The sequence below is a fragment of the Hyperolius riggenbachi genome, chromosome 6 (genome assembly GCF_040937935.1).
Source record: "Hyperolius riggenbachi isolate aHypRig1 chromosome 6, aHypRig1.pri, whole genome shotgun sequence".
NCBI lineage: Eukaryota > Metazoa > Chordata > Amphibia > Anura > Hyperoliidae > Hyperolius > Hyperolius riggenbachi.
In genome coordinates this window covers 352,317,039-352,336,864 of record NC_090651.1, presented here as the reverse complement: position 1 = coordinate 352,336,864, position 19,826 = coordinate 352,317,039, and the positions used below count along the sequence as shown (strand labels likewise).

General features: G+C 46.0%; 1 protein-coding gene across 2 annotated transcripts in view; it reads left to right on the top strand.

Annotated features, from left to right (window-relative positions):
- ECE1 (endothelin converting enzyme 1) overlaps positions 1-19,826 on the top strand; it is a 108,458-nt gene that overhangs the window by 60,573 nt on the left and 28,059 nt on the right. For both annotated transcript variants that reach the window (XM_068241683.1, XM_068241682.1), the window contains 6 exons: positions 10,393-10,517; positions 10,986-11,132; positions 12,140-12,205; positions 12,295-12,483; positions 15,485-15,627; positions 17,246-17,360. In XM_068241683.1, coding sequence (XP_068097784.1) covers positions 10,393-10,517; positions 10,986-11,132; positions 12,140-12,205; positions 12,295-12,483; positions 15,485-15,627; positions 17,246-17,360 — 785 coding nt within the window. The remainder of the gene's footprint in view (positions 1-10,392; positions 10,518-10,985; positions 11,133-12,139; positions 12,206-12,294; positions 12,484-15,484; positions 15,628-17,245; positions 17,361-19,826) is intronic.

Sequence of the window (19,826 nt, the reverse complement as noted above, 5' to 3'; positions counted from 1 at the left end):
CACTGCTGGGTTTGGGCCTGGCCTGATAGAGAGCGGCAGTGTCCTGTTTCTGAGGGCGGCGAGGCACTTGCACATCCTGTATATAGACACACCAGCCCTTGTAAAGGACCGAAACACGATAGTCGTGCTTGCTGAAGTCCCACGTTTACAAGGTGTACTGGCAGCTCCTATTGTTACACCATTCCACAAAGGATCCGTGTTCAGCAGATGCAGAAGACTCTATTAATGAGGGGGTCGGCAGATTAACCTTTCAGCTACAACAGCGCGCCAAACTAATCCTTTATTTATTGTATTTGTAAAGCGCCAACATATTACGCAGCGCTGGACATTAGTTTAGGTTACAGACAATATTTAGAGGTGACATACAGCAAAATGACAATACCTGAATACAAGAAAACCAGATCACACAGCACAGTAGGAGTACAAGGTAATGCTTAGTCACTGGAGGGGAGCATGGAGATTAGGTAAGTTAGGTTCAATCAGATGCATAGCATGGGTTCACAGTAATGGAGGCGCATGATCAGGTAGGACACAAAAGGAGGAGGACCCTGCCCAAAGGCTTACAATCTAGAGGGAGAGGTGAGGACACGAAAGGTAGGGGACCAGAGTTCAGCTGTGGGCTTAGAGCACTTCTCTGCAACACGATTACCGAACCACTATGGAAAAGAGTGAAAGGCAGCATAGTACAGTCCATAGAATGAGTCCTTAGAGCTTCTTGGAAAAAACAGTCTGGTCATTTTCCACTATGCAGCTGAATCGCAAAATCACAAATCGCTAGGGATGCTACTTTATCATAGAAATCATGAGACGTATTTTCCACTATAGCGATTCGATTTGCAAATTGCAATCGCTTTCTGGAGCAATTTTTTGGGGGTGGGCCCTTTTCCACCAGGAATCGCAGTTACTAAAACGCTAGCGATTGCGCAAGCTACTCATTTTTTTACGCATACTCAATGCAACGTTGCAAAATCGCAGTAAAAATCGCTCCGAATCGCGGTAGTGGAAAATACCTACCGCAGTTCCTATGTTAGTTTGCAAACCCTCACGATTTAAAAATCGCTAGCGATTTGCAATTATGCTATTCAGCATCGCAAACGCTCATAGGGGAAAAGGAGGATAATGCAAATGAGAGATCGCAATCGCATGGCAAAATTAATGAAAAACCACTAGTGTTTGTGATTGCGATTGCTAGTGGAAAAGGGCCCTCTAGGATGCTCAAACTGCTGCAGTATAACAAACCAGGGAGTCAACCAGTCCACACCTGGCTCCACACATACAAGGTGCAGGAATCCATAGCAGCAAGGGAAAAAATGACTGCATCTCCACCTGGATAAATGCAATTATAGCACTCTTATTATACCATAGCAGCTAAAACACACGTTTCAGCCGACAGGCCTTTTTTAAGTGTAACACTTGAAAAAGCCCTGTCAGACGAAACGTGTGTTTTAGCTACTATGGTATAATAAGAGTGCTATAATTGCATTTATCCAGGTGGAGACCCAGTCATTTCTTCCTAGCTCCTTAGAGCTGCTTCCCTAGCTGGGGCACTGTACATAAGGTCCCATCGCGTTTATTTTGGTGCAGGGAGAAGCCAGAAGACGTCTCTCCCCGTGCCTACAGGTAATGTAGGGGAACATGAACAAAAATAATTCCCTACGGATTACCTAATTTGTCCCCCTCTGCATGTAATTGGGACTCCGGTTATTTGTGCAGGCGCTGAGATGACCTGCTTTAACAGGTTAGGGGTGGAGCTACTTCTGCCCTCTGGTGGTGATTAGGGATGGTTGAACATGTCGCTTTCTGATTCTGATAGATTTCTGTTTTCCGATAAGTCTTTCTGTATGCGTCGGAAAGCAGAATTTAGATTTTTCGCAGAATGTAATGGTTTATTTCTTGTCAATAAAGTTGTAAAGAACAGAACATTTTAGCAGAGACCACCATTTTTTTTTTCTGTGGCTGTACAACAATATGCAGAATCCGCATTTCCGATCCGTAGAGTGTGCACATGACAAACCGCACGACCTGACAAACTGCACGAGCTGATTTAACGCACGACCTATATGTCGTACACGTTTGGACGGATAAACAACCAATTAATTTACATACTGCGCACGATGAACGGACTACACATTGAAAACAAGTAGGAGTCGTTTACAAGTCGTCAACTGCGCGAAATCCGGCATCAACTGCACGATATCCGGCCAACAGTCGTGTGAATAGATGGAACATTTGGATCATGCAAAATGCCTGTTGTCAGTTGCTCATCGTTTGCATGCGTACTAAAGACTTTAGTCTGATTGTCATCAGACTAAAGTCCGATGACAAGCCGGCAGTTTGGTTGAGCGTGTGTACAGCTCTTAGTACTTCAGAGTCTTCAGATTACCATGGACATTTTAGGCTAATCAGATTTCCCCGGCCCAGTACCGATTCTCTGATTGGTCCAAAGCTTCCGAGTCGTGATTGGCCTAAAATTCTTGGTAATGCAGTATTTCTGCCTAGTACAGATTTCCGCACGCCAAATTCCAGAGCAGAAAGCAGTTTTCGGATCAGAAATTGGGATTCCACGAAGTTATAATTATTTATATAAGGCTGACATCTTCCGCAGCGCTTTAGAGTATATTGTCTTGTCAGTTAACTGTCCCTTAGAGGGGCTCACACTCTATTCCCTCCCATAGTCGTATGTCTATATCATGTAGTGTATGTAGATCAGTCTGGGGCCAATTTCAGGGGAAGCCAATTACTTATCTGTATGTTTTGGGATGTGGGAGGAAACTGGAGTGCCCAGAGGAAACCCACGCAGACACGGGGAGAACATACAAACTCCTTGCAGATGCTGACCTGGCTGGGATTCAAACCAGGAATCCAGCGCTGCAAGGCGAAGGAGCTAACCACTACGCCACTGTGCTGCTCGCTCATCCTTTGTGGTGAGTACAGGTCAGGAAGGAGCCTAGCAGAGGCTGCTTGGAGCAGCTTCACCCTGTGAGATGACCTTCAGTCCAGTACAGGTTCCCTCCCTGGGCCCCCAGCAACCTTCTGTCAGCATTGGAGATAACAGGCTGATTTATTTGCTCACATATGAACTTGCTGAGCCAGTGCTTTTATTGCTGGGAGATCTGCCTGGCAACCCACTCCTGTCTCCGCCCCCCAGAGGCCGGCCCCTCTGCAGGTGAATTTCCCATGGCCAGAGCTTGGCGAAGGCTTCGGGGCCTTCTGGCTGAGATTCCTGAATATCAGAAGTCTGCCAGTGTAAATGAATGTGATACAGGCTGAAGGATTCCTCTGTAGAGCTCTGCTGCGTAATGTGAGAGCAGGACCCCAATTCCATAAAACTGTTGTCCTTTTCTCAGTTTTCCCACTGTGAAATGTTTTCAAAACCCAGCAAATGAAGACGTTATAAACAACTTGCCTACTTTTTGAAACTGGTGGCCAAACCATGGTGGTGTCCAGATCAGTGTAATAGCCCTAAAGCTGGCCATAGAGGATATAATAACATGGTCCAATTTTACGGCAATAAAAAAAAACATTGTCCCAAAAAAATCTAACACTTTTTTTTTCCTCCTTTTTTTTTTTTTTTTGTTTTAATTGAAGCAAGCAATTCAAATCTGATTGGATTTCCTGATTTTCTTTGATCTGGGGTGGTAGATTTTTCTGATCGATTGTATGAAAATTGAATGAATGGTGTAGGGTAATTATAATTTTCTTAAAATATACACCCAAGCAAATCTCTGTTTTCAATCCTTTTTTTTGGGGGGGGGGGGGAGGCAGGGATATATATCTATCAGGGGTTCCGTCCACCCCCTACATGTAGATTGCCCCTCCTCGACGTGGCCTCTTAGATCTCCCGGTAGCAACACGGAGAACGGGGCTTCTACCAGAGAATCTAGGAGGCTTTGGACCGTGGACGAGGCTGGGCGAAACCCCAGGTATGTATAACATTTTCTTTCCCCTCGTCTCAGGTACACTTTAAGTTCAGCTCTGCACAACTTTTCCGGATGCAGATAAGCTGCACATGCCAATACAATGAAAACTTACCGATGTGAACTAAATCTAGACAAAACGGAATTTATAATCTTCCCACCCCGGTCATCCCTGATCCTCATAGATGTGAATGTCACTGTTAACCACCCTACAATTCGCCCTACCTCTCAAGCCCAAACCTGACAAAGTCCTGCAACTTCCACCTTCGTAACATCTATAAGATTCGCCCTTTCCTGGCCTCTGCCACCACCAAACTCCTCATCCATGCCCTCATTTCCCGCCTCGACTACTGCAATACCCTTCTGTCTGGTCTCCCTATGACCCGAATAGCCCCGCTGCAGTCCATCATGAATGCGGCAGCCAGAATTATCCACTGCTCCCATCACTCCACCACGGCGCATACCCTCCTTGAATCCCTCCACTGGCTTCCTATCCAGTCCAGAATCAGATTCAAGATACTGTCTGACCTACAAATCTGTCCAAAAAACCTGTCCAACCTACATTTCCGATCTTACTCAGAGGTACACACCTAGCCGCTCCTCCGCTTAGCCTGACCGCCCCCCACATCACCCAGTCCCATGCACGGCTCCTGGACTTCTCAAGAGCTGCTCCAACACTATGGAACTCCCTACCTCCACCCATTAGGGCAGCACCTTCCTTCAACATCTTCAGGAAGGCCCTCAAAACTCACCTTTTCACTCTAGCCTAGCACTCCTCACAAGTGCTCCAAACCCACAGCTGAACTCTAGACCCCTACCTTTCGTGTCCCCACCTCTCCTGCTAGATTGTAAGCCTTCGGGCAGGGTCCTACTCCTTTTGTGTCCGACCTGATCATGCACCTCCATTACTGTGAACCCATGCTATGCATTTGAGTGAACCTAACTTGCCTAATCTCCATGCTACCCTCCAGTGACTGACTAAGCATTACCTTGTACTCATACTGTGCTGTAAAGGGAGGGGGGACACCAAGAGCCCAATAGTGTGATATTGTATAGATGGTAATTAATGAGTAATATAACAATTTAATACTCACAAACCAGGGTTACCATTAGGCAACCACTGTGAAGGCAGGTGGGGAGATTAACCTGACCCCACTCAGGATTAAAAGTCGCTCTCGGTGGAGGGTTGAACCCATCTTCTTCCCATCTACAAAGGGTGGACTTAGCAATATGTAGAAGCTTTCCAGAGGAGCCAATAGAATATAAGTCACTTAAATGAGCTTAAAACCGATGGGGCAGTGGTGGGCCTATCCCATCCATGCAGACAAAGCAAACAAAGGAAGGACTGTGGCATCAACAGTCAAACAACAATTTTATTTATACTCCACAGTAAAAATAGGCAACGCGTTTCACGGGCTCAATCCCGCTTCATCAGGCCAATCAAAAAGGAGCATACAGCTTAACAGCATCAAAACCACACGGAGCGTCTCTGTGTGAGACAGAGGCGCTCAGTGTGGTTTTGATGCTGTTAAGCTGTATGCTCCTTTTTGATTGGCCTGATGAAGCGGGATTGAGCCCGTGAAACGCGTTGCCTATTTTTACTGTGGAGTATAAATAAAATTGTTGTTTGACTGTTGATGCCACAGTCCTTCCTTTGTTTGCTTTGTCTGCATGGATGGGATAGGCCCACCACTGCCCCATCGGTTTTAAGCTCGTTTAAGTGACTTTTATTCTATTGGCGCCTCTGGAAAGCTTCTACATACTGTGCTGTGTGATCTGGTCTTTCTTGTATTCAGGTATTATCATTCTGCTGTATGTCACCCCTAAATATTGTCTGTAACCTAAACTAATGTCCAGCGCTGCGTAATATGTTGGCGCTTTATAAATGCAATAAATATCTATTCTCATTGGTGCTTTCAATTAAATATGCAAATATACAAAACTGCTGTTAAGAGGAAGGGTGCAAGTTGAGGCAAAAAGTGATCAGGGGTTGGTGGGCAGAGATGAGGCAGATGCTATTAGGACTGGGAATGAGGGACTTGGATCAGAGGAAGGAGTGTATCCTAGGGAAGCGATCTAGCACAGCAGACTAGGGATGCTAATTTGGATTTTGCGAAATTGAGTTTTCCGCATTTCTGATTGGAAGTCAGCGTTTCTGATCAGGGATCGGATTTCCACAGAAATACCGCATTACTGCAACTCTGTACTTTAAGTCCAGTCACAGAACTCGGAAGCATTGGACAAATTGGAGAATACAGAATTTTTCAGCAAAAATCAGTTTGCTGCGGTTTTAGACCAATCACTAGACTTTAACACTACTGAGTATTTTGGCCTAAAATTTCCATAGTATTCTAATTATGGCCGTAAAAGTCTATCTAATTGGGCCTATAGTTCCGAGTCAACTCTGAAGTATTTGGCCAATCAGAGAATGCAAAACCGCTCCTTGGAAAATGGAAATCGGCATGAATCAGAAATCTGCATTTCTGACCATCCCTACAACAGACGGAGAGGACTGTAGGTGTGCGGCTAAGTGTCATGTACTGGTGCTGTGGCCACATACAGCAAAGTCGCTAGTTTCTGGCACTGCTTGATGTCTGATACCTGTGCATGCCAGTTGCTTGAGAAACTAACTAGAAAAGCACAACCCCCTCCCTCCAGCGATGTCCTGTACCTCCTAGCAGCTTTCCTGGTGTCCTCTGTGTACAGCTCCCAGGATGTCACCTGACCCGCCGTTGGGTCATGTGACACTCCAGGAGCCGTGCACGGCAATGGAAAGCTGTCATTCTAACTAGGGCTGCTCAAATCCGGATCCAGGAGACACCCGGAGAGTTGCTATCCGGATACCTCCCAGTAAACCTGGGCGGGGGGGTCAAGCATACCTGTCTGATGTCTTCTTCGTCCGTCCCTGGCGCCTCTCACAATGCATTTCACGCGGCGGTCACGTGACTACAAACCTTTCCTCCTTCTGAGTTGAAGGATGAAGTGTTTGTAGTCATGTGATGCGCGTGGAACGATCTGCTGTAAAGACTTGTGTGTATACCCGTTTTTACTGTCCCCCTGTGGCTTCCTCAGCGTGTGAGTAAGGAGGAATGAGGGGAATGCCTGAGGTCAGGACAGATGCGGCATGAAGTCATCAGTATGAAGCCAGTCTGGGAGCCAGATGAGCAGTAGTTTTCCATCTTGTACTGATAGGAGGGAAGGAAGTTCATGAATTCTTCCTGCACTATATCTGAGAATGGACACTGGTCTGTCTGCACTCCTCCTAAATAGCAGATAACTACTAGTGTTCAGCTCAAATTTCGCTTAATTGTAAGTTTGCATCAAATTCACAATTAAGATGCAGAATCGTAAAATAAAACCCTATTTTTTGCAATTGCTCATAATGCTCCATATCTGGCAACATGTTGGCGTTGTGGTTAGCGCTCTCGCCTTGCAGCACTTGGTCCTCAGTTGGAATCCCAGCCAGGGCACTATCTGCATGGAGTTTGTATGTTCTCGTGTCTGCGTGGCTTTCCTCTGGGCACTCTGGTTTCCTCCCACATCCCAAAAACATACAGATAAGTTACTTGGCTTCCCCCTAAAATTGGCCCTAGAGCACAGGTGTCTAACTCCAGGCCTGGAGGGCCAGATCCAGGCCGGTGTTTAGGATGGACTGAGAAAGAGAGGAATCTGTTCTACCTGATGGACCACACCTTTCCCGATTCATACCCATAAGTTAATTTGAGCTGTGTCAAAAATGTGTGAGGACCTCGGCCCTCGAAGGACCGGTTTGACATGACCCTCGAAGGACCGGTTTGACCTGCCTGCCCTAGAGTATGATACATACACTACAGGATACAGACATAGACATGTAATCATGAGCCCACCGCTGGTCGTAGAAGGACTCGAATTTTGTGATTTAAATTGGACACGTTGCAAGACTCACTACTGCTCTTCCTCATTCAAGCCGGAAGGAGGAAGTGCGTGGTAGTGAGTCTTGCAACATGCCCAATAGGATGCGTGCAAGACGTTTGGAACGCATAGAACACAGCGGACTTATGGGTAATTAACCCTCTTTCTCCCAGCCGCACACCTAATGCTATGAAAATTTGCATCTTTGGGAAAATAACTTTTTTTTTTTTTTTTTTTTTGGTTGTAATTTGAGGATTTATTTTTAAGACCTAAAAAGTATACCACTCAGTCCAGACTCAATTCGAGCTATCCCAGCCTGCATGGGGGGACTAGAAGTAAAGGCTTGGAGGGGGGACCCCACGCTGTCCATTTTCCTAAAATGTTTATATAGAGCTCTGTATTTGTAAAGTGTATCCCAGCAACGTCTCATTTTACCGAGTTTAAAAAGACATCCTTTTCTTTGATTATTTTTTTATTTAATTTTAAGTTGATTTGATTGAAATTTTTTAATTTGATTTGATTTTAAGTTGATTTGAGCTACAAGGTCTTCTTGAGAAAAAAATTTGACTTGCTTCCACTATTGTGGTTTGCGTGAACGTTTATTTTGATGTGGCTTAACCACTGTTCTAATGTTTCTCAATCGGTCAGCTTGTGGAGTACTCATGTGATGACCTGTCACTTCGGTCTGATAAATCCAGGCCTTTCTCCACTCCTTTGTACATGGCGAGGAAAGGAACAGCGCTACTTAAAAACAGATTGCATCCTTAGGACTACCTGTTTGAGACTGCAAGCCCCACTAGTGGGATAAAATACACACCCAGCATTCATATAAAATGCACCTTAAGTACTCGTCCCTCCCTTTGCTTAATTTTGAATTTTTACTTGGTAGCGCACCCAGGCTATGCATAATTTGGGATTAGTTAGCGTTAGGGCCCCTCCCATGGGGGATGACTTCTTCGCAGTGGGAGGGACGAGTACCTAATAAGTTGCATGCAAGCTATTATGGAAACCAACATCCTCCAATGGTAGACAGGTGCATTTTATTTGAATGCTCGGTGTGTATTTTATCCCACTAGAGGGGCTTGCACACTCAAGCAGGTAGTCATAAGGATGCAATCTGTTTTTAAGCAGCGCTGTTCCTTTCCTCGCCATGTACAAATGGAAGTAACTTTGGTCAGCTGCTCCCATGTAATAGCATTGCTTATTGATGTTATTTATGCAGAGCTTCTGTTTGGTTTCAAATTGCGTTTGTAGTTTCTCCACTCCTGGCAGCAAATGTGCTGAACTGGGGATTCAGGAGTACAGAGATCTTGCCACTTACTAAGCAGCTACTATGGCAATTCTGTGCAGAAGTTCATGTCAGATGAGCTGTATAAGCACCTGGTCAATTCCTGTGCCATAGACTTCCATTGCTCCAGACTGGTAAAGGGGAGGACTACAGATGAAATGCCTTCAAAATAACAGCCTTTAGAATAGGATAATGCAATCCAAGCAGCAGCCTTAAAGCCCCATCCACACGATACAATTTTTTTTGTGCGATTCGATCAAATTTGATTGAGCGATTAAATCGGACATGGCCGATTGGGATTCGAGTTTATACTGTGGGCGAATGTCATTGCAAAACAATGGCAAATTGAACACACTACCTATCGAATCCAATCCCAATCGGACATGTTGGATTTAATCGATCGAATTCGATCCGATCGAATCGCACAAATTGTATCGTGTAGATGGGGCTTTACAATAGGATAATGCAATCCAAGCAGCAGCTAGGATAATGCAATCCAAGCAGCGGCCTTTTACTTCAGCTGCTTAGTCTTGTGATCAGATTTAAGGTGACCATCCATCTGTGAATCTGCCACCTGATCGACATCAGATCCCTTTTGAATCTGATCTGAGAGACTTGCCCACACACACTACTGATTCCAATTTTCCTAATGCCTCTGCTGGTTACCAAGGTGTCTCTTCCCAAACCCTGAGCCCCTAACCCCCACCCCCCCCTTTTTAAGTTCCACTTGTGCCATGTGACACCAGCGCATGCACGGATGCCACTAAATGCACTGGTGTCACATGGTACAGGTGCTTTCAGGATCATGAAGTAGACCGGAGGAAGAGACCATTTGTGCCAGTGTGACAGTTGAGCCCTCAACAATACTCACGGGCTGGGCGCAACATACACTTGAGGGGACACCAGTTGGGGGTCCATTGGCCATCAGGAAATAAATTACCACTGTACACTCGATTGAGCTTTTGCAACTAAGATTTTCAGTTGCCCCTTTTGACAGATTTTGGATGGAAATCGAACAACGATCGATAGGTTTGTCATATTGCAGGATCGATATCTGTCAGATTCGATCATTACTTTTTCAGCATTTGTATCCATCCACATCATTCATAATGTATGGGCACACTTAGACTAGGTTTTTGCAGATGTAGCAGTCTTGTTTCACACACAAAAAGTGACATTTGGGCTCTCACACATTTGTGTATTTTCTGTCTGTTATCCTATAAAGTGTGTTTGTCAATTGCCTGCAGGCAGAATATGTTGGTAGATGTTAAAATGTGTTCTTTTTGCTTTACACAGAAAACACGACCGCAAACTACAGCAGTCAGGCGGAACACAAGGCTCAGCGGTACTACCAGGCCTGTATGAACGAGTCCAAGATAGACGAACTGGGAGCCAAACCACTGCAGGAACTGATAGAGCGGGTGAGTGTTTCTGGGGGGACTGCACAGGTCCCCGCTCTCGGAATCCTGACCTAGCCAATCATTGCACACCTTCCGAGTCCTGCCCTAGCCAATAATCACACAGTTTCTGCATCATGCCCTAGCTAATCGTAGCACAGCTTCCTGCTCTAGCCAATCATCTCCTGAATCCTGTCGTAGCCAATCACACGGGTCCTGAATCTTGTCCTAGCCAATCGAATCCTATCCAAACAATGCAGGACCGAGTTCACTACATGCTGGCGAAACTTCAGTTTTTTGGTCGGTCTTTTTTTTTTTTTTTTCTAAAACTCAGAAATTCATTTAACACTTCCATGCTGATTAGATTATAATACATGCAGGGCTAAAAGGACAGCATTGGCCTCATGTTTAGAGGCACTCCACTTTCAGTCGAGACCAATGTTTTCTTGTTTCAAAGAAAATTCTTCAGATGCTAATAATGTAATTTTACAGCTTGGTGGCTGGAACATCACCGGATCATGGAAAAAAGGCAACTTCCAAAAGACCCTCCAGGAGGTGACCGCTTACTACAGGGTCGCTCCCTTCTTCTCCGTGTTTGTCAGTGCAGATTCCAAGAACTCCAACAGCAACGTCATACAGGTACATCCCACAACCTCTGGTTAGTGAGTGAGGAGTTGCCGACCTTTGGTGGGCCCATAGTAGCTCTAGACAGTTGGTCACTGTTGGACGTGTAGTAAGCACTGGGCACGTATCCTTGTGGGACATGTACCAGGCTATGGTCACGAATGTTGAAGGGGGGGTGGGTAGGGGGGGAGTGATATGTAGTAAACCCTGGGCAGGTTCCTGCTGTTGGACGGTTAGTAGACCCTTTGCGGGCGTATAGTCTTCCTATTTTGGAGGCTATTATTGGGTGAGGGTGATGTAATAGGCCCTGGATAGGGGGCATTGATTTTGGGGGGGGCGCAGAGATGGCCTTGGGAGTGTGGCCAGTATTGTTGGGGGAGGAAGGATGTAATTGGCCCTAAGTGCATGGCAAGCCGTGTGTGGATGGATGTGACTATTAGACAGGTAGCAGCCTCTCGGGAGGTTGCCATTATTGTTGGTAGATGGGTAGTAGGCTCTTGGCGGATGGGGTAGTATGCCCTGGTAGTGTGGTCAGTAATTTTGGGGATGGGTAATAGGCCCTGGGAGAGTGGTCTGTTTTAGTCTCTATTCTCCCGCTCAATCGATTCACCGCTCGATTCCGTAGGTGATTCTCTTATCTTCCGCTCGTTTTTCTTATGTCTTTCCATTGTGTTCAATGCGGAATCGAGCAGTGAAATGGTCGGGCCGGTAGATCAGACATGTCGGAAATAATCAATCAAGCCGTGTATTCCCAGCATTAGAGAGAGTGGTCAGTTTTTTTTTTGTTTTTTTTTGTTTTTTTTTTGTTTTGGGGGGGGGGGGGGGGGGCAGGCATGGGTAAGGGGCTGTGTGAGTGGTCAGTATTTGGGGGGGGAATGGGTAGTAGGCCTTGGGAGAGTGGTTGGTACTTTAAGGGGGATGGTTAATGGGTCCTGGAAGTATGATTAGTATTTTGGGGGGATAAGTAGTAGACCCTTGGCTGCTTTTCCAGGCTCTAACTTTAGTCTTGTCTTCTCATCCAGATAGACCAGTCAGGTCTGGGTTTACCATCTAGAGATTATTATCTGAATAAAACCGCCAATAAGAAGGTGAGTCCTATCTGTACTCATTGATCCAGAGTGTCTCCCCGAAGTTTTTGCTTCTTTCTCAATTCTTTTTGGCATTCCTCTCACTGCAGGTTCTCGATGGATACCTCAACTTCATGGTGCAGGTGGGAGTGCTGCTGGGGGGAGAGGAGAACCATACACGGGAGCAAATGCAGGAGATTCTGGACTTTGAGACCGCTCTGGCCAACATCACCATTCCCCAGGAGAAGAGGAGAGATGAGGAGGTGATCTACCATAAGATCACAGCCGGAGAGCTGAAGGTGAATCTATGGGAGAGGCTCACTAGACTTGGTTTCTGTCGTGTCTGGGCGTGGACATTGGTCTTTGGAGTTTCGATTCAGCTTGGGCATTGTGCATTGCACATTCAACTCTAGGGATGGTCAGAACAGCTTAATTTTGAATTTTTCAGTATTCCATACTGGTAGATACCAAATTTTACATTTCGAAGGCATTTTTCATAGAAGTCAACCGTGCCAACTTCTGCAATTACTAACAAAGCCCTCTTACATGCTATCGTGGCCAAATTTGCCACGTATGTTAGAGAGATTAGTAGGAAATTGGTAGAAAAAAAAGGGATTTTTTTTTTTTTTTTTTTTTAAGACCATGTTATTTTTGAGAAAATTAGATTCTAAGTTCCATAGAAAAATATTTTGTTGTTGCAGTACACTGTAATGCATTCCGAGTTCTGTATACACATTTCATACATTCTATGAGAACTGACAGCATGAGAGCCCACCCCCTTAAGCTTCTTTAACCCCTTGTCACTCATGCAGGCTGGTATAGTCAGAACATGGAACCGGGTTGGGCTCCGCAGCCTGAGCTAAACCAGCCCTCTGCATTGTCCATGATATGGGGGGCTCTGGAAAAGGGGGGGGGCAGCAAAACCTCCCCCATAGCCCTAGCTCAATCCACGATCAAGTGACTGAACTCTAACGCCAATGCCCAGGAGATGGGTGGGGGTAACAACCTATAACAAGGGAACCCCCAGATGCCTGCCCCCTCCCCAGGTGAAATGGGTGTGGGATGCTTATGTTCCCATAAACAGTTAAAACTGAAAAAAAACACCTAACCATGGAAATAGACCTTTATTGCTCTAAATCAACCAACCAGCACAAATCTCCAGCAGTACTCAGTGGGAAAGGCCAAGTTCTTAGGCTCTTTGTGGGCTCTGCTGTACTTGAAGACTGGTTGCCATTGCTCCCCCAAGATTAATATACTTTTAATTACTGTATTTTAATGTTTAATACAGAATTCTTGGTATGTGTACAGAGTGGGGTATAGTACTATTAGCTAGGCCTATTTTTAACATTATCAATAAACCAGAAATCCCACTCATCTGTCATCAGCTGATTGGAGTATTTATCTGATGTGAAGGAGTTACGTTCAAATGGATGTGGAATGTACCTTTTTGCTTTTGCCCAAGTGGTACGTGACTAGCTTTATAGCTTTGTACTGCATTGGGCAGTGAATGGTTGGAGATGATGTGATCCTGGATCTGGCATCTGCTGGTGCAAGGCGGTAACTGATCCCATACAGGGGCGTAACTAGGAACCCCCGGGCCCCCCTGCAGAAATTCTGACGCCCGCTTACGGGGGCTGGAGAGGTTGCAGCATGAGGTAAAAGCCATGGCCACACATCGGCAGGGAGGGGGGCGGTCCCTCCCCTCCCTCACCTCGGGCTCTCCCACCCAGCATCAATCAGGATCTGTGCAGGCAGCAGGCAGAAACACATACCTTCCCTGCGTTCCACCGCGGATGTTAATCGCTCTAGTGTCTGACGCTACTTCCTTTATAAACAGGAAGTAGCGTCAGACACTAGAGAGAGGTACATCCTCGGAACGCAAGAAGGTATGTGTATCTGCCTGCTGCCTGCACAGACACTGATGCTGGAGGGGAGTGCAGAAGGGAGAGTCCGAGGTGAAGGAGGGGAGGTACCACCCCCTCTCCCTGCCGATGTGTGGCCATGGCTTTCCCCTCATGCTGCAGCCCCACGGTGGGCCCGGGCCCCCTGCCCCGCGGGTGCAGGGGCTGCAGCCCCTATTGTTACGCCCCTGATCCTATATCCTGCACCTACTGATTATATGGTTCACCACAAATCTAGAAGTGTGTGACCCTGAATTTAAGGAGTCCCTGTAGTGACGTAGAGTGCATTAAATTATTCAGGCTACCCACGTTTACATCAGTTTTCCTGGTTTCAGCATCAGAAACTCTTCCTATATCTATCCAAGGGTGTAGCCCCACCCTCCCAGTGATGTCACAGCCTAGAGTGTTTAGCTATACGGAATTCTCCTCCTAGAGCATTCTGGGAGACCAGGTATATTTTGTACTGCCTTCGGAACTTTCAGAAACAAACATTCCACAGAGCTGCACCTGACAGGCCTAAAGATGTTGCCACTGGTGATCAATTTCTTAAGCGGAATGAAACCCAGCATTTCTTCTTTCCTCTAAAAAATTATTTACAGCATATTATATACTACCAACACTTTTTTTTTTTTTTTTTTTTTTTTTTTACTGGAACAGCATTCAATTAAACACTGGTCTTGAAAGTTCAGTGCAGAGAAATCTGGACCCATCTGAAGTGTAGATAATGTTATCTTGTGTTGTCTCAAAGTAAAAAAACTGTACTTTGGGTAACTTGTAATTTCTAAATGAATAATACTTATGCACAAATGCAAATATGATCGTATGGCATATAAAAAGTAGGAAAACATATTGTTATGTCAGGGTTTTATACAGCTTTAATGTAAATCAGAGAGTGGAAAGATTTTACAAACACTGAGTAAATAATTTATAAATATCGCAAAAGGCTATTTTATTTATTTATGCCATTTTCTCACCAGTTCCTCTCTAATATACACATGCAGCAGCGGTGCAGCTAAGGAGCTGTGTGCCCTGGTGCAAGTTTTACATTGGGGCCCCCCCAAGCACTCTATACATAACAATTGATACGGTCCACCAAAACCTGCCAAGGACACCCACAGTATTAGTGGTGCAAGAAGGGAATGGGGAACACTCTGTTAATAATCACTACTATTCAAAGCATCTGTAGAAGTGATTACCAGCACAGGACCAATAAAAAGCTAATACTGTGGTTGAGGGTGGGTCCCTCTAGACCAAGGGCCCCGATGCAGTCGCTACCTCTGCACCCCCTATTTCTACGCCCCTGACATGCAGTGTTTTCCCGGGGGTCAGGGGAGGTGAGGCTGGTTGGAGTTTTGCAGACTTTGGGTTAAGGATTGAGGGTTGTCTTCTCTCTCTGCAGGGGCTGGTGCCGATGGTGGATTGGATGATGTTACTCCGCACCATCTTTGCTCCGGTAGAGATCAATGAGACGGAGCCAGTCGTCGTGTATGCTAAAGAGTATCTAATAGAGGTGTCCGGCATCATCAACCGCACCGACGAGAGGTAAGACCCAGCACCTCCATTATTCTGTGGTCTGTAGCGGTGGCTCGATAGTGTACTGGTTAAAGGATACCCGAGGTGACATGTGACATGAGATAGACACACGGTAGTCACTTCCTGTCTGAGTCAGGACTGAGTCAGCCACTTACATACTTGATATTTAACTCTTTCAGACAGAGAGGACAGAGAGGAAAAAGGAACAAAGCATAGTTATTTGTGTGCATAGGCACTGTACATACACATGTCTATCTCATCATGTCACATGTCACTTCGGGTATACTTTAACGGCTCTGCCTCTGACACACGGGACCTGGGTACGAACTTTGGCTCTTCCTGTTCACTAATCCTGCCACCTATTCAGTGTCGAGACCTTTGAAAAGACTCCCTAACACTGCTACTGCCTATAGAGCACATCCTAGTGGCTGCAGCTCTGGCGCTTTGAGTCCGCCAGGAGAAAATCGCAATTTAAATGTTCTGTCTTGTCTGTGTTCTTTGAAAAGGCCGGTTCTGCAGCTGCAATAACATTGGGGAAAATTGCTGAAGATTACGGCAGCAGTATACAGCTTGGGCTTCCATTCACTAAGCATTACCGCTTTCTGTAAAGCAGAAAACTGATTTTACGAAACATTTTGTGAAAGGTCAATTGACTTAGGCTTTTACTTCATGGAAAACTGAAATTACAGATTAGTGAGGCAAATTTCACAAATGTCGATTCATAAAGATTAGAGTATGCGATAACACAAGTGAGATGTTTTGTGTCTCCAGCCTGGAGCTGTCCGTAACAAACGGTCAGCTATTTGGAAGGTTATAGAAGGGAGGAAACTGAGCAGAGAGAAGGAGAACACAGTTCAAAGAAATAGGAAAGTTAGTCATTTTTTGTGAAATTGGGGAAGTATGTTTTTGATTGTAGTAATTAACAATGGTTAATACACTAATGGTTTTGAGCGGATACAAATTTTTTGCAGCTTGGACTTGCACTTAAAGGAGTACTGTAAGTGTCATTAAAAAAAGTTTAAAGTAAACCTGAAGCAAGTAAAATCATTTAAAATAAACACATGACGTAGCTGCAAATAAATATTAACCACTTAAAAGGAAGGTTCAGGGTGAGTAAAATAAAAATTAAAAAATCCACTTACCTGGGGCTTCCTCCAGCCCGTGGCAGGCAGGATGTGCCCTCAGCGCCGCTCCGCAGGCTCCCGGTGGCCGACCCGGCCAGGCTGGCTGCCAGGTCGGGCTTCTTCTGCGCTCCAATCTGCGTTTCACGCTGGCGCGCTGACGTCGTCGGACGTCCTCGCAGTACAGCCCGGAGGACGTCTGATGACGACAGCGCGCCCGCGTGAAAACGCAGATTGGAGCGCAGAAGAAGCCCGGCAGATGAGGCTTGCACTCTGTTATACATTTTATTCATAATGTTACATTTGTCATTGTAATTACCAATTCTGTATTTTGTACCAGCGTACTGTATTTGATGTACTGTGTTCTGTATTTGATATATACCATTTGTCTGTATCATTATGTAACCCATGTTTGCTTTCTTACTTTGTACAGCCCCATGGAATATGTTGACACTTTATAAATTAATATACACCGTCTCACTGAAGCTGTCCTGTTCCCCCTGTAGGATCCTGAATAATTACATGATTTGGAATGTAGTTCGGAAGACCAGCTCCTTACTGGATCAGAGGTTCCAGGATGTGGAGGAGAAATTCATAGAGGTCATGTATGGCACCAAGAAGGTGAGCATGCTGGGAAATATCCGCTATGCACATCCCCCTTCCTGGTCATGTGACTGGAGGTGCCCGGAGTCTCAGTGGTCCCGTGCAGATGGCCAGTGACATGCCAATACCAGCTTGAAGCTAAGCCTATCAGAGCACACTTCCTGTCTATTTTGATTGACCTGTTTCCAAGCTGCATACAGGTTGCATTACAGTTGCATGCTAGCTGGATTTTTTTTTTCTTGAGTTTCTTAAAGAAAACCTGTACTGAAAAAAAGTTCCCCTGGGGGTACTCACCTTAGTAGGGGGAAGCCTCTGGACCATATCGAGGCTTCCCCCGTCGTCCTGTGTCCCACGGCGGTCTTGCTGCTGCCCCCGGAACGCATAGGCGACAAATCCGACAGCCTGTGCAATATTTACCCTTTCGGGCTCCAGCGGGGGCGCTGTTGTGGCTCTTCTGAGGGAGATAGGCAGAAATAGCCGATCTCCGTCAGGTCCGCTCTGCTGCGCAGGTGCAGGAGACTTTCGCCTGTGCAGTAGTGCGGCCCGACGGAGATCGGCTATTTTCACCTATCTCCGTGCAGAGAGCGGATACTGCGCCTGCGCTGCAGCCAAAAGGTAAATATTTACATTGCTGCCACTCCGGGAGGATTTTCTCCGCTGCCATGAGACCGAGGAGGACGTGGGAAGCCTCAATAGGATCCGGAGGCTTCCCCCACCTGAGGTGAGTACCCCCCAGGGGAGGTTTTTTCATTACAGATTTTCTTTAACCTCCCTGGCGGTAAGCCCGTGCTGAGCACGGGCTATGCCGCGCAGGGGATTTCTCAGGCCCTGCTGGGCCGATTTTGATTTTTTTTTTTTTTTTTTTTTTTGCTGCACGCAGCCAGCACTTTGCTAGCTGTGTGTGCCCTCTGATCGCCGCCGCTCTGCGCTGATTGCTCGCCGCGCCGTGACGCCCCCCCCCCAGACCCCGTGCGCTGCCTGGCCAATCAGTGCAAGGCAGCGCTAAGGGGTAGATCGGGTCTCCCAATGACGTCACGACGTCTGACGTCGGTGATGTCATGCCGCCTGTCGCCATGGCGACGGGGGAAGCCCTCCAGGAAATCTCGTTCTTTGAACGGGATTTCCTGATCGGAGATCGCCAGAGGCGATCGAAGAGGGCGGGGGGATGCCGCTGCACAGCGGCTATCATGTAGCGAGCCCTGGGCTCGCTACATGATTTAAAAAAAAAAAAAAAACCTGCTCTGCTGCCCCCTGGCGGTTTTTAATAGATCGCCAGGGGGGTTAAGCTGGACTCCTGGGCCTTTGCACTCTGGTCATCCAGCTATTGTGACACATTGACCAATAATGTTGGCATCCAAGACATTCACTGTACAATGTTCAAATTGTAATGTCTGAATAAGAATTGAGTGTAAAATCCTGTAATGCCAATACAAATCAGAAATGTAGAGGTCTGTCACTGTATACAGTATATTTGCATCCTTATGTTTCCCAAAGTCTAGTCCAGTGATGGCTAACCCTGGCACTCCACTCCAGCTGTGGTGGAACTACAAGTCCCATGAGGCATTGCAATACTCTGACAACTCTAAGCATAACTCAGAGAGGCAGAGGCATGATGGGATTTGTAGTTTTGTTACAGCTGGAGTGCGAAGGTTAGCCATAGGTGAGATCAGTGTTCCTGAGTGACGGGTCTGTCTTTAGAGACAATTGTATAACTGGTTCATAGCCACCCTGCCCCTTTTGGTTACCCACTTAGACAGCTGCATATACATGTGTGGGATAGTTACACTCCTCCCTGGCTGACGATATCAATGGGAGGTGGGGGATCAGCGAAGACCCAAACACACATGTTGTGCATGTTACCTGTTGGATGACTAATACTGACAGTGTTGACAAATGTTTTTATTGTTAATAAAGTACACTTTATCACTGAGTACATAAGTAGTACAAAAGGACCATATTTTGTTTACTTTGTTTCCCTAGTACGAATTTTTGATATTTTGCAAAGATTATCTGCATGCTTCTTTCTGGTGTAATTCAGACACTACTGCAGCCAAATAGATCAGCAGGTTTGCCAGGCAACTGGTATTATTTAAAGGGAACCTGAGGTGAGAGGCAAATGGAGGCTGACATGTTTTTCCTTTTAGATAATGCTTATTGCCTGGCTGTTCTGCTGATCCTCTGCCTTTAATACCTTTAGCCATGGACACCAAACAAGCATGCAGCAGATCAGATGTCTATGACAAATCTGACAAGATAAGCCGCATGCTTGTTTCAGGCGTGTGATTTAGACTCTACAGACCAGAAAGATCAGCAGGACTGCCAGGCAACTGGTATTTGTTAAACAGGAAATTAATGTGGCAGCTTTAATAGGTCCCACACCTTGAGTTCGTTTTAACAGGAAATCTAAATGACTGCCTCCATAGCTCTCTCACTTCAGGTGTTATTTGTGGAGGGATGGTGCTTATAATTGTTAGAAAGGTCTCC